This window comes from Ananas comosus, linkage group 22 (assembly GCF_001540865.1).
Source record: "Ananas comosus cultivar F153 linkage group 22, ASM154086v1, whole genome shotgun sequence".
Taxonomy (NCBI): domain Eukaryota; kingdom Viridiplantae; phylum Streptophyta; class Magnoliopsida; order Poales; family Bromeliaceae; genus Ananas; species Ananas comosus.
Genome location: NC_033642.1, coordinates 2,309,693 through 2,323,424, shown reverse-complemented (window position 1 = coordinate 2,323,424; position 13,732 = coordinate 2,309,693). Strand labels below are relative to the sequence as shown.

General features: G+C 36.5%; 1 protein-coding gene across 1 annotated transcript; it reads right to left on the bottom strand.

Annotated features, from left to right (window-relative positions):
• Nucleotides 3,810-10,920, bottom strand: LOC109727405. Its single transcript, XM_020257530.1, has 4 exons — nt 10,496-10,920; nt 7,656-7,932; nt 6,874-6,967; nt 3,810-4,482 (listed from the first exon to the last, which is right to left on the bottom strand). The coding sequence occupies exons 1-4, from the start codon at nt 10,795-10,797 to the stop codon at nt 4,220-4,222; spliced, it is 936 nt and encodes a 311-aa protein (XP_020113119.1). The 5' UTR covers nt 10,798-10,920; the 3' UTR covers nt 3,810-4,219.

Genomic DNA, 13,732 nt, shown 5'->3' with positions numbered 1-13,732 from the left:
TGGTAATGATATTTATCATTTTCAACACCATCTAAACCAGTGTGTGTATGTGTGGCTCTTTTACCTCAATCGCCAAGTGTGAGAGGATGAATTTTGTTAAGACCAATCCTTTGACCATTCCTATTATATTGTTTTTTTTTTTTTTTTTTTTTTGGATAATATGGTAATAGAGTAGGTCTGAAGGCCCTTTGCTTCAAGAGATTCTAAATTTGGTTCATGTATTCGGTATTGTGTACGTGACATATATTTTTAAGGGGCAATTTCACCACTACTCCTCTCAAATATATAAATATCATAGATACCCCTGCAAAGTTGAAAATATCATATATACCCCTTCAAATGCAAAAAATTTTCACAACTACCCTTCCTTCTAACGGCTGTTACTATAACCATGGTTAAAATTTGGTTAAATAAAGGTTGAGTTACAAAATGACTAATTTAACCCTAAAAGGGTTAGGTGTTATTTTGATAGCAAATAATTAAGGGGCAATTTCATAAGTACCCTTCTAAATTTTAAAAATAATATCTCTAACACTAATTATTAGCGGGTAAAAAAATAAATGAACTTCTCACCTATAGATCATTTTGAACTAGACCCCTTTAAGTTTTATTTTTTAACTTAAACTATCAGTTTTTCTTTATTTTGAGTTTATCTGGGGGCGTTTGGATCCTCGTAAAACAACTCCAAAAAATTACATACCTTTCTTTAAATAGTTAATGTTGAATTCTACTATGGACAAATTGTATTATAACTATGTATAATTTAAAAGCGAAAAATCATAATGAGATTTAACTATTACACTTAATAGACTATAGATCTTTAATTGTAATATTTTAAAAATAATGTTAAATTACAATGTGATTCAAATGTTAAAAATTAATCAGATAATTAATCTTAAATATTACATGTTTAAATTATTGCTAGGGGTAAAATTGGTATTTATAAAATATTGGATGACCACTTGACGGAAAGTTATCCTAAAGGGTATCTGTGAACATTTTTAGTTTTAAGAGGGGTATTGATGATATTTTCTAGTTTAGAGGGTTATTCATGAAATTATGATTTTCTAGAGGGGTATTGATGAAATTATTCCTATTTTTAATTTATTATTGCTTCGTTTTTTTCTTTCATTATCTCTTCAATCAGTGCGTTTGCTTAATGTCCTTACATGTGAACAGATATATTAGGACTCAGTATCTTCACATCATGATCTCAATTACAGTCAATTTCAAGGCTTCGATTTTATGTATAAGAATTAAGAGCAATGCTGGCTGTACACACACAAATAAAAAAACAAAAGAAAGAAAAAGAAAAAATGATATAAATTGTACATCCTACTCAACCAAAAATCAATATTCTCACAATCGTTATATATCCTTTGTATATATATATATATTAAAGAAAAATCCAAAAGAAGTTTGTTTCTGAACTCTTGGATGTTTGGGAGCAGAGGTTGTTCGGTCTACCTTTTAGAAAGTAATTTTCGGGCAAAAGGTCTTTTTCCTTCAATAGAGTACGTATTTGATAATCTATTCTGTAAAATATAATTCTAATTTTAAATTTTAAATCGCTTCAGAAAAATTACTTTTCTACCAGATTCAGCCAAACACTCTAAACTTTTTAATCAAAAGCAATTCTTCAAATCAAAATTATTTTTTCAAAAATTAGGCAAATTGAATATCACAACTTAACCCACTAGTAATAATAAATCGTTAGACCTAAACCACCAGCCGAAAATATTTAAACCTCATTATTATTATTAATTTGTCCATCACTTATAAGCATATCACACTCTCCCACATTATCCGATGTGGGATTATTGGAGTGTCACATACTCCATCGTTTAAGCCCTATCATCCTCGTCAGCCCAACCCAATAAAACACATAACCCCAGATTCACTAGGCGATGTAAGATTTATCTCTCTAGCATTGTCGTTCCCAGACCATGGCTCGGTCAACACTCATCTCACACTTCCGGATAGCGATAGGCTCTGATACCAAATGTCAGATCGCTGGCGCTAACCATTAATCCCACATCCAATAATGTGAAAGAGTGTGATAGGTTTATAAGTGATGAACACACTAATAATAATAACTGAGCTAAAGTGGGAAAGTGTGATAGGTTTATAAATGACAGACACACTAGTAATAATAACTGAATTTAAGCATTTTGGGCCGATGATTTGAACCCAATAAATTATTATTGTTAGTTGGTCGGGTTGTGACATTGCAAGTGCTAACCAACTATCACAAAGACACGCCCTAATAGGAAGGACGTGCCAATCGTATTTAAGGGCTCTGTCACACCTCTCACAAGTTTCAATCTGACTCAACCTACTTATACGTTAGGTCTATTGTTAGGTCTGTTGCCATTAGGTTTATTGTGGTCTACAGCCCACTCAACGTATTAGAATCATCCAACTTAATTTATTAGTCTCTTGGAGGGGAGGTGAATTAATTGGCAAATAAAACTCAAGTAAATGTGATGAAAATTGCACAACTAAATAAAAGAAAAGAAAAGCAAAGCAAACTTCGATGACAGATAATTAGCCTGATTCAATCTCTTTTCCTACTCTAGTCATGTTCTTCTTCTTCTCGAAATACCGATTTAATCACTATCACTTGATCTTTTGAGCAGGATAAGACCAAAACCTCTTACTATCATACTTTACAAGAGTTCTATTACAATATCTCAATAAAGCTTACAATTACAAAATAAAAAAAACAAAAAAATAATTATGACATTTTCTCAATCTAAAGTTATATCTCAAGCATCCTCCAAGCTCTCTTTCCATACATTAGCCATTATTTCAAAATCGAAAAAAAAGCATGATATAAGGGTAATTGATTTTTATTTGAGTTTTAAACATATTTGCAAATGCATTTATACTAATACCATATTCCAAAATTCTTTTGAATTCATACCCCAGTTGCAAAGTACAATTGAAATTATACTATATTTGAAAAGTTCATTTAATATTATAACATATTTATAAAAACTTTTTGAATTAATACCACAAATGTAAAACTCTTTTTGAATTCATACCATATTTGTAAAACTCATTTTATATTTTAAATTTTTTGAAATCATACCATAATAAAATCACTTTTAATTTTTAACATATTACAAGCCTCTGTTAAATTCATACCATATTGAAAATAATCGCTAATTTGACATTAAGGACATATTTGATTGATGATTGAAATAGAATTAGATTGCTTCAGAATTAAAATGAATGACCAATCATCCTAAAATGCTTAGTTCATTATTGGAATAAAAATCGGAATGTGAATCTAGAATTATGAAAGAGGGTTTTCATTAAGAGGGAGAGGAAAGTAATAAAGGGAGAGGAATAGGAGATATTCGTGAGAGAGGATTTTAAGTAATTTACTTTGGAATGGACCAATCTAGGATACAAAGCTGGATTGAGCCATAAATGAATTTGACCATTTCCATTCTAAAGTGGAATAAAAATCGAAATTTGATTCCTGTAAAACAAACAATAACTATCGGAATCAATAAATCTCATTCGCATTCCATAGTCTAAATAGATGAAGCAAACATGCCCTAAGTTCAAACCAAACCAATGTGATTGATCGGTTCACATGGTGCGTTTGACCGTCTCAAATCCAATAAAATTACAAATAAGTTCTCCAAAGTATTGTTGTGCACTTGCATCCAATTTAATACAATTTAATTTTATCCGGACTATTTTGAACAAATTTGAACAAATGGATTGAACGATTACTTTTGATCAATTCCGATTCGACTTGAGTCTCCTCAAATACAACCAAAATCTAAAATTACTGAGTAAAAAATTAAATCTAAAATTTATTTGTTACCATCAAAATTTATCGGTGGATAAAGCCAACATATGTTTGTTCTTATGTACAAACAAAGTTCACGCCTCACTACTAATCCCTGTACAATCTCCATATGGCAATTTGGTTCCTATGCTTTCAATTTTAAAGTACACTTTAGTATCTAAACATTAGGCGAAAGACCCTAATTTTCTTATGATATGATCATTTTATGCCTCTATCATAATTGATTCACTTATATGATTTCATTTCAAACATGGTAACATATTAAATATCATTTTTGGATAAAAAGCCAGACTTTTTTCAATAGTCAAGACCTGAAGTGCAATATGTTTGAAAGTATCGAAACCATATCGCCATATGGGGATCCATACATTTTATCCTACAAAATGATTATCAGGCGCCATCGAAACGTGTAACAATGACAACAAGAAAGACCATAACAGTCAGCATAAATGCAGATCCTACCACATCACTCAAAATGTCCCAACCTTCTTGCTTACCGGCATTTTCGCGGGAGAAGAATAGTTCATTCACCAGATGGATGATCTTATCAATGAGCTCCCATATTTTTGCCTTGGTATTCTCCAATATCCACTTCAGGATGTTTGTAATGATATCGGCATCTTCATCGAATATCCTAACTTCATTTCCTCCGGCTGCACAAAATAAAATATAATGGTATTTAGGCAGAAAAAGAACATGGAAAAGGTTCATATGGAGTTTCAAAGTTAGCAAGGCCCAGCAAAAATTTTAGAGACTGTATAGAACAATGAGCTATCTCAGGTCATTGTAAAACTACCATGTTCGAGTACTTGTTCTCAACAGTAATTAAGTAATTCAATGGTAGCCATTACCTAAAGGACAAAATGACAGATACAAAATATAAAGCTGAAAAGTTCAAAGACTCTGCGACGCTCCACTTCTCTGGGGGTCACCCATCGAAGAACTACTCTAATCCTAATACGCTTAATTATCTTAGCCTCTTGGACGTAACTACTGCGCAAAATGCTAAGGGTTTAGAGATTTAGCCCTATTATATCTTAGATATAGGACTATTCCAAATCCCACACTCCACCCACAACTGTCATATGTTGAAGAGCCATGCTCTATCTGCCGTATGACCTGGGGCTCAGTTGAAATATATCTCACACTTCCAGCTAGTGATTGGCCCTGATATCAACTGTGACGCTCCGCTTTCCAGGGGTCACCTATCCTAGAACTACTCTAGTCCTAGCACGCTTAACTCTCATAATTTTTTGGGCCTAGTCACCGCCCAAAATGAGCCAGGCTTAGAGATTTAGCCCTATTATATATTTTATATAAGACCATTCCAAATCCTACGGGTGTCACACACTCGATCATAATAATTTCAAGAACTATCCACACCTTTATCCCAATTGCACACTCAAATATGATGTTTATTTTTGTTTTTTACTGCTTCAAATATGATACTAACTAGTCCATTTAGTAAAAATCCAAAGACCAAACTGATAAGAGACAAAAGATCAAGCACTATCCCTAAATTAACCTCTAATATGTTGCAAAATAATGTCCCCTTCTATTTCCAATTGCTCTTGTAGGAAATTTACAGAGTACACACAGTAATGAGGGACATTAGCTCATTATCAAACAACTATCTTTCATTATTTTATCAGAAAGTAATCGAAACTATTGGTTGGGAAGATTGCCAACATCCATAACAGACATCAGGGATTTGGATAGAAAATGATATATGATCAAATTAGATGCCCTATTTATCTCTGCAGGTGAAAAACTCAGTGAACAATTGCTATATGTCAAATGACCAGGGGCTAGTGGAAGTCCAACAGAAATGCTTTCTTTTATTTTGTGATTGCTCTATCTTCCTAAAGAAAATATTCTCTCTAATCCGCACTTTCGTATTTGTATGCACATCTGCACAAGACTGACAACACTACTTCCTTTTACATTGCAAGAGAGAGAGAGAGAGAGAGAGAGAGAGAGAGAAAGAACATTATCCCATATTTGCTAAAATCCCAACGAAAATAGCCCACCAGCCCACCTTTTTCTTCTCCCTTCACATGATGGCCGAGCATATCCCAATCCACACAAAGCAAGCCTTGAACCCTCCTTTTGGTTTCCTCTTTAAGCATTTCCTTTTTCCATTACCAAACAAAAATGAAAAGAAAACAAAAACACTCCTCAAAATTCAACATGTGAGCCTCATTTGCCATCCCACGTTTTTTTTCCATTTTTTTCCCCTCTTTGTGCCAACCCTAAAGTGCCCAGCACGTCTTTCTTAACTTAGGAAACCAAATAACTCGTCCAATCGCACACCCAACAAGTCATTTGTTATGATTAAAGTTGTTTGTCAAGTACAAGACCCTCTGCTTACCACCACAGACCTCTAGGAAAATTTCCAGTCAATTTAGCTCCAAAAAATTTTCATCTGCATCACCTAAGTAGGGCGGCGCCAAGAATTTAAGACATGTCTAATACCACTATAAGAGCTTATTCTATTAAGAAATCAATAAACCATTGCACAGATGCCTAGGCCTTCAATTGATTATTCGACATGCCTAGGCTCATCGCTACCTATCGTACAACCTAATTTCAACAGACTGCCAACCTATCCTCCACCACAACTTACAACATATCTCTTTTTTTTCAAAAAAAAATTCTATCCTTTCTAGGAACCCAAAGTGTCATCAGTTATTTTGCATCTGTTGTTCCTTAGTGGCACAAATTCAGATTCATAAGGTATGTATGCCTGGTCTTAATACTTGCCTTGGTAAGTTATCCTTCATCGTAAAACATGCATAATGATATAAGTACTAGTTACCTTTGTAAAATCATAGTTAGGAATCTTGGAAGTACCATACGGAAGTTTAATTTACAGATAGCATCTCAACTCTAGCAAAAAAAGAATTTGTCTGTAAAGAAGTGTACGAACTGCTTTTTCAGAAATAATTTGTTGTCTGGGAGAAACAAATCCTATAGAAGGTTCTGAAAGCCAAGTTTTGAAATACGGAATCAAGTTTGGATAAAATCAGGGCACCAAAATTTACCTGCAAGGAAATGTTGCTTAAGTTGTTGTACTGCCTCATTTTTCATGACTGCATCCCATACAGCTTTATCAGTCGATAATGAAACTACCATTCTCTGCAGAGAAAGTCATGAGACTATCAAACCAAGTTATTAATAACCACTCCAAGATATGACTTCGAACATTAGTATGATAGAAGATTCCACTATCCATAAATCAGATGCAATAAGCAGGGCCAAATAATATACCTAAAATCACTATTTTCATATGTTATTTTCACTTGAAAGCTACTTATTTATACTTCAGCTTCATTGCACTATAAAATATCAATGTCTAAGGTAATTTTAGTATGGCAGTATAATGTGGATGTGACTCTAATAATTTGCTCCACATTGTCAGTTGCATGTTCTTTTACTGTTAAACATGTAACAAGTCGAATAAAGAGACAAAAATATGTTGCTTAAAAAAGACTTCAGTTTGAAGAAGTTCAAGATGATATGGTTTCTACAATGGCTTCAGATGCACTCTGCACTGTCTCAGAGTTGGTTAAGGCAATCAAACAACAACTCAAAGTCATTTTACTATGAAACAGTCATCAACTAAAATTCAGAAAAAGTTGTACGAAATGTAAAGATCCGGTTGTCACATTGAACAAACTGTGAAGACAACATTAAGCATTATTGAAACTCAATAATAAACTAATGCACAGATGAACAAATTGTAACTAAATTTCATCAAGAATACAATGGAAAGAAAAGAATGAAAAGAGAAAAAAAGAATGTTAAGCTACTAACGAAGAGTAACCTGAACAGATGGATTCACTTGCATCAAACGAAATGAGTTACGAATTCTGTCCAGCCCTTGAGACTGAACTATATTTAAGCCATTAAATCGGAGAGGATGGTTAGCAGGAAGCTGCCGAGGAAGCTCAATTTTATTGGAGACTTGATCAGCAGGGGAAGATCTTCCCATTGTTTCAGATGAAACAGGCATTGTAGCTGAAATTGAGGCTTGATCTGCAACATTCTTGTTCAGAGTAGAAGGTAATCCATCGTTAGCAAGTCCCACTGAATTGTATATCCTACAAATAAAAAGTGATGTTATTCATTGAAAGGTACAATGCACAGCGTATGAAGGGCATGGAAATTGAAGAATGCAAATATTTGATACAAAAGGCTGCAACAGACGTGCGAAGTAATGGTCAAGTTCCACCTATAAAACTAGTATAAGTAGCAAGACAATGAGAACAAGTAGATAAATGATAGAAGATACACGTTTAAAAACTTTTGAAAATCATCCACCTGGATTCTTACACCTAATTAAATATAGTGATCTCTCTCAATAGATAGAAAGAAAACTTGCATGGTATTTTTATAGATTGACTTTTAACGTTAACCTGCGTTGAACTACTAACATGATATGGCACATCTATTAAAAACCATTGAAGCGAAAGTGTAAGCCATTAACTCTGGAGTATTTATCAACCTTTCTCACCTTTTATTTGTTTTCCCCTGTGGGACTATCTTTTATATGCGAACATGCCAACAATCTACCCCTTCATATGTAAACCACATCTTCCATCTCGCCCTGATACCGGATTTTGTGAATCCACAATCTGCTCTGACACCGCTATTGATCTAGTACCGATTGTTGGGATTCCGCAATAAAAGCGTCAAATTGGGTTTTACCATCAACCCGTCTCCTCAGCAAAAAGCTAATACCACCACAAAAAAGAGAGAAAACCAAACAGAAATATACGAATGAAATAAGATTCACTAATCAAGAGAAGATTACACCTGACTTCTCTTCTGCAACAGAGTAGCTTCAATCGGAGCCCTTTTTGTGACAATCTCTCTCACCCCTCTCTCATCTTCTATAAACCTAGAAGACTTCTCTCAATTCTCTCTCACATGCAACCGTGCACATGGTGGATGCAACTCCGCCGAAGCTTCCTCTCGTGTACAGACACCTCAATGTCTTCAGTCGTACTACCTATGAAGCTTCAACACTAATTAATACCAAGAGCTGTATATGTAAAACTTACATCAAAAGGTAACCCAATCCAAATATAATTAGGAATCCTACTCTAATTAATATCTAAAATCCAAATTAATTCATCTCTAATGGATATGGATTTAAATATTTATCCTAATCCAGTTAGGAATCAACTACAAATCTAACCAAAATCCTAACAATCTCCACCTTGGTTTGATTTGTAGTCTTCAACTGTTGCGTCGAGTTCACCATGCAAGCTCCACCTTGAGCTTGTCTCTTCTACTCAATGTCATCGCATTCACCGCTCCACCTCGAACGATTGCATCTCCCGAACTTTTGGCACCCAAACTGACTTTGCTCCCGTTCTGACTGTGCTCTCATTCAGAACATATAAGTTTCCGCGCTTGTTCACCTCACATACGATCCGATCTCACTTTCGGACTCTCATAGCTCTACCTGAAGCCGAAAAATCGCTACCCTTCAAGCCCAACACACCTAGCAAGATCAAATGCTGCTTCAAATGAAGAACATGCCGCACACCTGTTTCGAGCAGCTCGAATTCGACTCGAATTAGATTTCGAGCCGAACTCTCAAGCCGAACTCGAACAAGCCTTATTCTCACTTGAAATTAATTCAAGCCAGCTCAAATTTGGCTCGAATCTAATTCGAGCCAAATTCGAGCAAGGCCCAGCTTGCTCATGTTAGACTCGTTTGCACCCCTAGTCCATGGCCTCTTATATACCCAATCGCAATTCCTTTCCCATCCATTGTGGGACTATTAGAATGTCACATCACTAAAATTTTGATTAATTTTCTAATGAAGTAATGATGTGGCGGCTAATTCAACCACCAAAGAAATGACGTGACAATAACTGCTGATTATTTCAATAGCTATATCATCTAAAAATTATTAGTATATATTCAATCATCAAATTACCTTGACTGGATAACTTGACAACTTAATTACTAGTCAGTTCATCCCCAAGAAATAATTTAGTACTGTGTAATTTCTAGAAGATAATGTGGTGATTGAATTACAGCTACCACTTTTATTGTTTCCCATGAAAACTACTGCACTGAGGTTTAACAAAGTAACCTAATTGAAATCAAAAAATTAAAGTTCAGTGTCTTAATTGAAACAAATTGAAGACATCAATGCCGTAAGTTACCCATTTTATCATTTCCCACCTTAAAACATGTTTAACTTACCTGCTACTACACATATCATCTCTTGATTAGGATTTCTTTTGTTAAATGATGCGAACCAAATATTGTTCTCTAATAAAAGGTTAAGCTCACAAAGAACAGTGTTTTAATATTTTACATTCAACACTCCCCCAACACTCCCAGAGTGAAAGAATTAATTGGGAGAATATCAAATAAGGCGAGGAGCCTGATCGAACTCGAACTCAGAACAGTATCTTTAATATCTTTTATATTTCGACAATTTTTTCGGCTCTCGGGACTTGGGAGGTGGATTGTTAGAGATGATATTGTGATGAGTGTAATAGTAGCTCAGGTCCTTAATAAAAGATACAGGGTTAATATCACGAATACCTATTGAGGATAAGTTGAGATGCAAAAATATTCTGACATGGAAAGAGAGAGGAAATTCTACAAGCAGGAAAGCAAGATGTTAGCATGCGTACCGGTTGAGGGCTGCGACCGCGGCCTCGGCCTCCGCCTCCGACGGAACCGGCCCAAGCAAGAAGTAAGCCGGCGAGCGCTCAAACTCTCCTCCTCCTTCCTCCGACGCGGATTCGCCTGAGCAGTCGCGAAGCTCTCGGATGGGGCGGAGAGGTGGGACGGAAGCAGAGGAGATGGAGGAGGGGGGAGGAGGAGAAGAGAGCAGGAGGGATGGGGACGAAGAGTAGGAGATGGGGGGAAGGCTGCGTCTGGAGTTGGCCGGCGGCCTTACGGCGCCGGCCGTGTGAGCCGTCGGACGCAGCATGCTGCCCCCGCCCACTTGGATCCTTCACTGAGCTCACTGGGCGACAACTGTGTGCTTGTGAAGTTTTTACACAGGCTAAGGTGCAGAGGTATCAGTGTCCGGAATCAGTCCACGGTGTCAGCCATGAACAGCAGCCGATTCCATTGAATTTTTTTTTATAAATAATTCTACTGATTTTTATAAGGCCATTTTGCATAAAAAAAATTCACTAATTTCGGGCTTTTGCAAAATTAGATCGCATTTTTCAATTTTACAGATTCTGTCCGGATTTTCAACAAACTAACTAAAATACCCTTATTATTTTTTCTCTCTTCTTTTTTTCCTCTTTGTTCTTTTGTTTCTCTCTCCGAAGAAGGCGGCGCAGGCGGAGGCAGAAACAGCCCACCTCACCTCTGCCGCGCACGCCCTCGCCCTCGCCCGTGCACCCCCCGCCCTCCTCACCTCCGAGCCTCCTTCTCCTTCTCCATTAGGGCACAGCGACGTCGAAGCGCAGGCTCTTCTCCTCCACCGCGCATCGGAACGTCGCGACGTCGTCAGAGGCCGCGAGCTCGCCTCCGACGACATCGAGGTGGTTGCGATAAAGAGCAAGGGAGAGATGGTGACAAAAAAAAATTATAAAGAGAAAACATAAGAATAATAATAAATAAAAATAAAAAAAAAATTTATAGAAAAGATCAAAAAAGATAGAAAAAGAAAGAAGATGATGAAATTGCACTGTTAAAATAAGATTACACTATTTTTTAAAAAAATTGCACTGTTTTGATGAAAGTTACACTATTTGATATAGAAATTACACTATTTTGGAATGGCATTTACACTCTTTAGACCAAAGTTGCACTCTTTAGGAAAATTTTGCACTATTTCTTTTTCTCTTCTTTTTCTCTTTCTCTTCCTCTTCTTCTTCCTCCGTCTCTTCCTCCGTCCACCGCCGGGTGCCCATACAGCACCGACTCCACCTCCACGCTGCTGATGTGCGCCGCTGATGATCACCTCCTTGGACCGGTCCTTGATCACAAGGTGGGGGAAGGGAAAAGGATCGAGAAAAGGGGGAAATAGGAAAAATGGCGTCGCTCACCTCCGCCGCCGCCAAGCTTCGCGACCCCTCTCTCCTCCCCTTCGTCGGGCTCCCCCGCGCCACGCGCGAACCTAACCCTCCCCTTAATGTCCTCATCGCTCCGAGTGCCCGCATCGACTCGGCGCGGCAAAGCTCAAAAGCTTAAAACCCCATGTGTGCGCTGCCGATCCTCTACCGCAGCTCAGTGTAAAGGATACCCCTATTGTGACCCCCATCTTTTCTACTAGATTTATTGTATTTTTTTGGCATTTGTTTTTTAAGTTATAGCATTCTCGTAGTTCCTCTGCTTGATGAAATGCTCAAATGAATTATTAATTGTGATCATGCATACATGTGGACCCATTTTTAAATCCAGTATCTTTGATAGTAAGCCATCTTTAATATGCAGAAAAAATTCACCATTTTTTCCTATTTGGGGTCAAGAATCGGTGTAAGCAGAACTATTTGTTCCACAATTTGGTGACCTCTCTGGTTGGTTTCTTCTTCTCATTAGGAAACCTCGTCGGCTCAGTACATACTGCAGCAGTACATAGCTGCATCCGACGGTTTAAGCTTTTGAGCTCCGTTCGAAATGCTTATGCCATGGGTAAACTGAAAATGGTGATCATCAGCGGCGGGGAGAACATCAGCAGCGTAGAGGTGGAGTCGGTGCTGTACGGGCACCCGGCGGTGGACGAAGGAAGAAGAAGAGGAAGTGAAAAAGAAATAGTGCAAAATTTTTCTAAACAGTGCAACTTTGGCCTAAAAAGTGTAAATCTCATTCCAAAATAGTATAATTTTTATATCAAATAGTACAACTTTCATTAAAACAGTGCAATTTTTTTAAAAAACAGTGTAATTTTATTTTAACAGTGCAATTTCATCATCTTCTTTCTTCTTCTATATTTTTTTGACCTTTTCTATAGAAAAAAATATTTTTTATTTTTTTATTATTATTTTTATTTTTTCTCTCTATAATTTTTTTTTTTTGTCACCATCTCTCCCTTGCTCTCTATCGCAACCACCGCGACGTCGTCAGAGGCGAGCTCACTGCCTCCGACGACGTCGCGGCGTTCCGACGCGCGGCAGAGGAGAAGAGCCTATGCCTCGACGTCGCTGCGCCCTAATGGAGAAAGAGAAGAAGGCGAGGAGGGCGGGAGGTGTACGAGTGAGGGCGAGGGCGTGCGGGGCAGAGGCAAGGCAGGCTGTTTCCGCCTCCGCCTCCGCTGCCTTCTTTGCAGAGAGAAAATAAAAAAAGAGAGAAAAAAAAAAAGGAGAGAGAAAAAGTAATAAGGGTATTTTGGTCTTTGCTGAAAATTCGGACTGAATCCGCAAAATCAAAAAATGCGACCCAATTTTGCAAAAGCCCAAAACTAGTGGATTTTTTATGCAAAAAGGCCTTTTTATAATTTTAAAAAAAATTTAAAAAAAAATAATTGTAAAAATAGACCTCTAATATATCAAATTAAGTTTTTTTAAAAATTAAATAATATAGGCAGTGAATGAGTCACCGCATTTAAATGCGATGAATCATTCACTGCTTTTATAAATTGAAGATGGCAGAAAGTGGTGAATGCTTTACCGCTTTTAAAAGCGATAAATCATTCATCGCTTTTATAGGATCGTAAAATTTTTACGAATGCAGTGAATCATTCACCGCTTTCACTAATATTTTTCTCTCTCTCTACCATAAGACTATATTTACAAGTAAAAATTTAGTGGGTCTAATTTTGAAATAAAAATTTGGAAAAGGACTACTCCACTAAAATATCCGATTCCATTTCCATTTCTTCTTAGATTTTTTTAAAATAATCCTATAAAATACTGTAATTAAAAAAATAATCCTACAAAAAATATAATTTGGCAAACTAATCCTCTCCT

Coding starts and splice junctions, on each gene's coding strand:
- LOC109727405 (XM_020257530.1), bottom strand. CDS start 10,797: ATGCTGCGTCCGACGGCTCACACGGCCGGCGCCGTAAGGCCGCCGGCC. Junction 7,933..10,495: donor GCGGTCGCAGCCCTCAACCG/GTACGCATGCTA, acceptor TTTTATTTGTAG/GATATACAATTCAGTGGGAC. Junction 4,483..6,873: donor TAAGCAACATTTCCTTGCAG/GTAAATTTTGGT, acceptor TATTTTGTGCAG/CCGGAGGAAATGAAGTTAGG.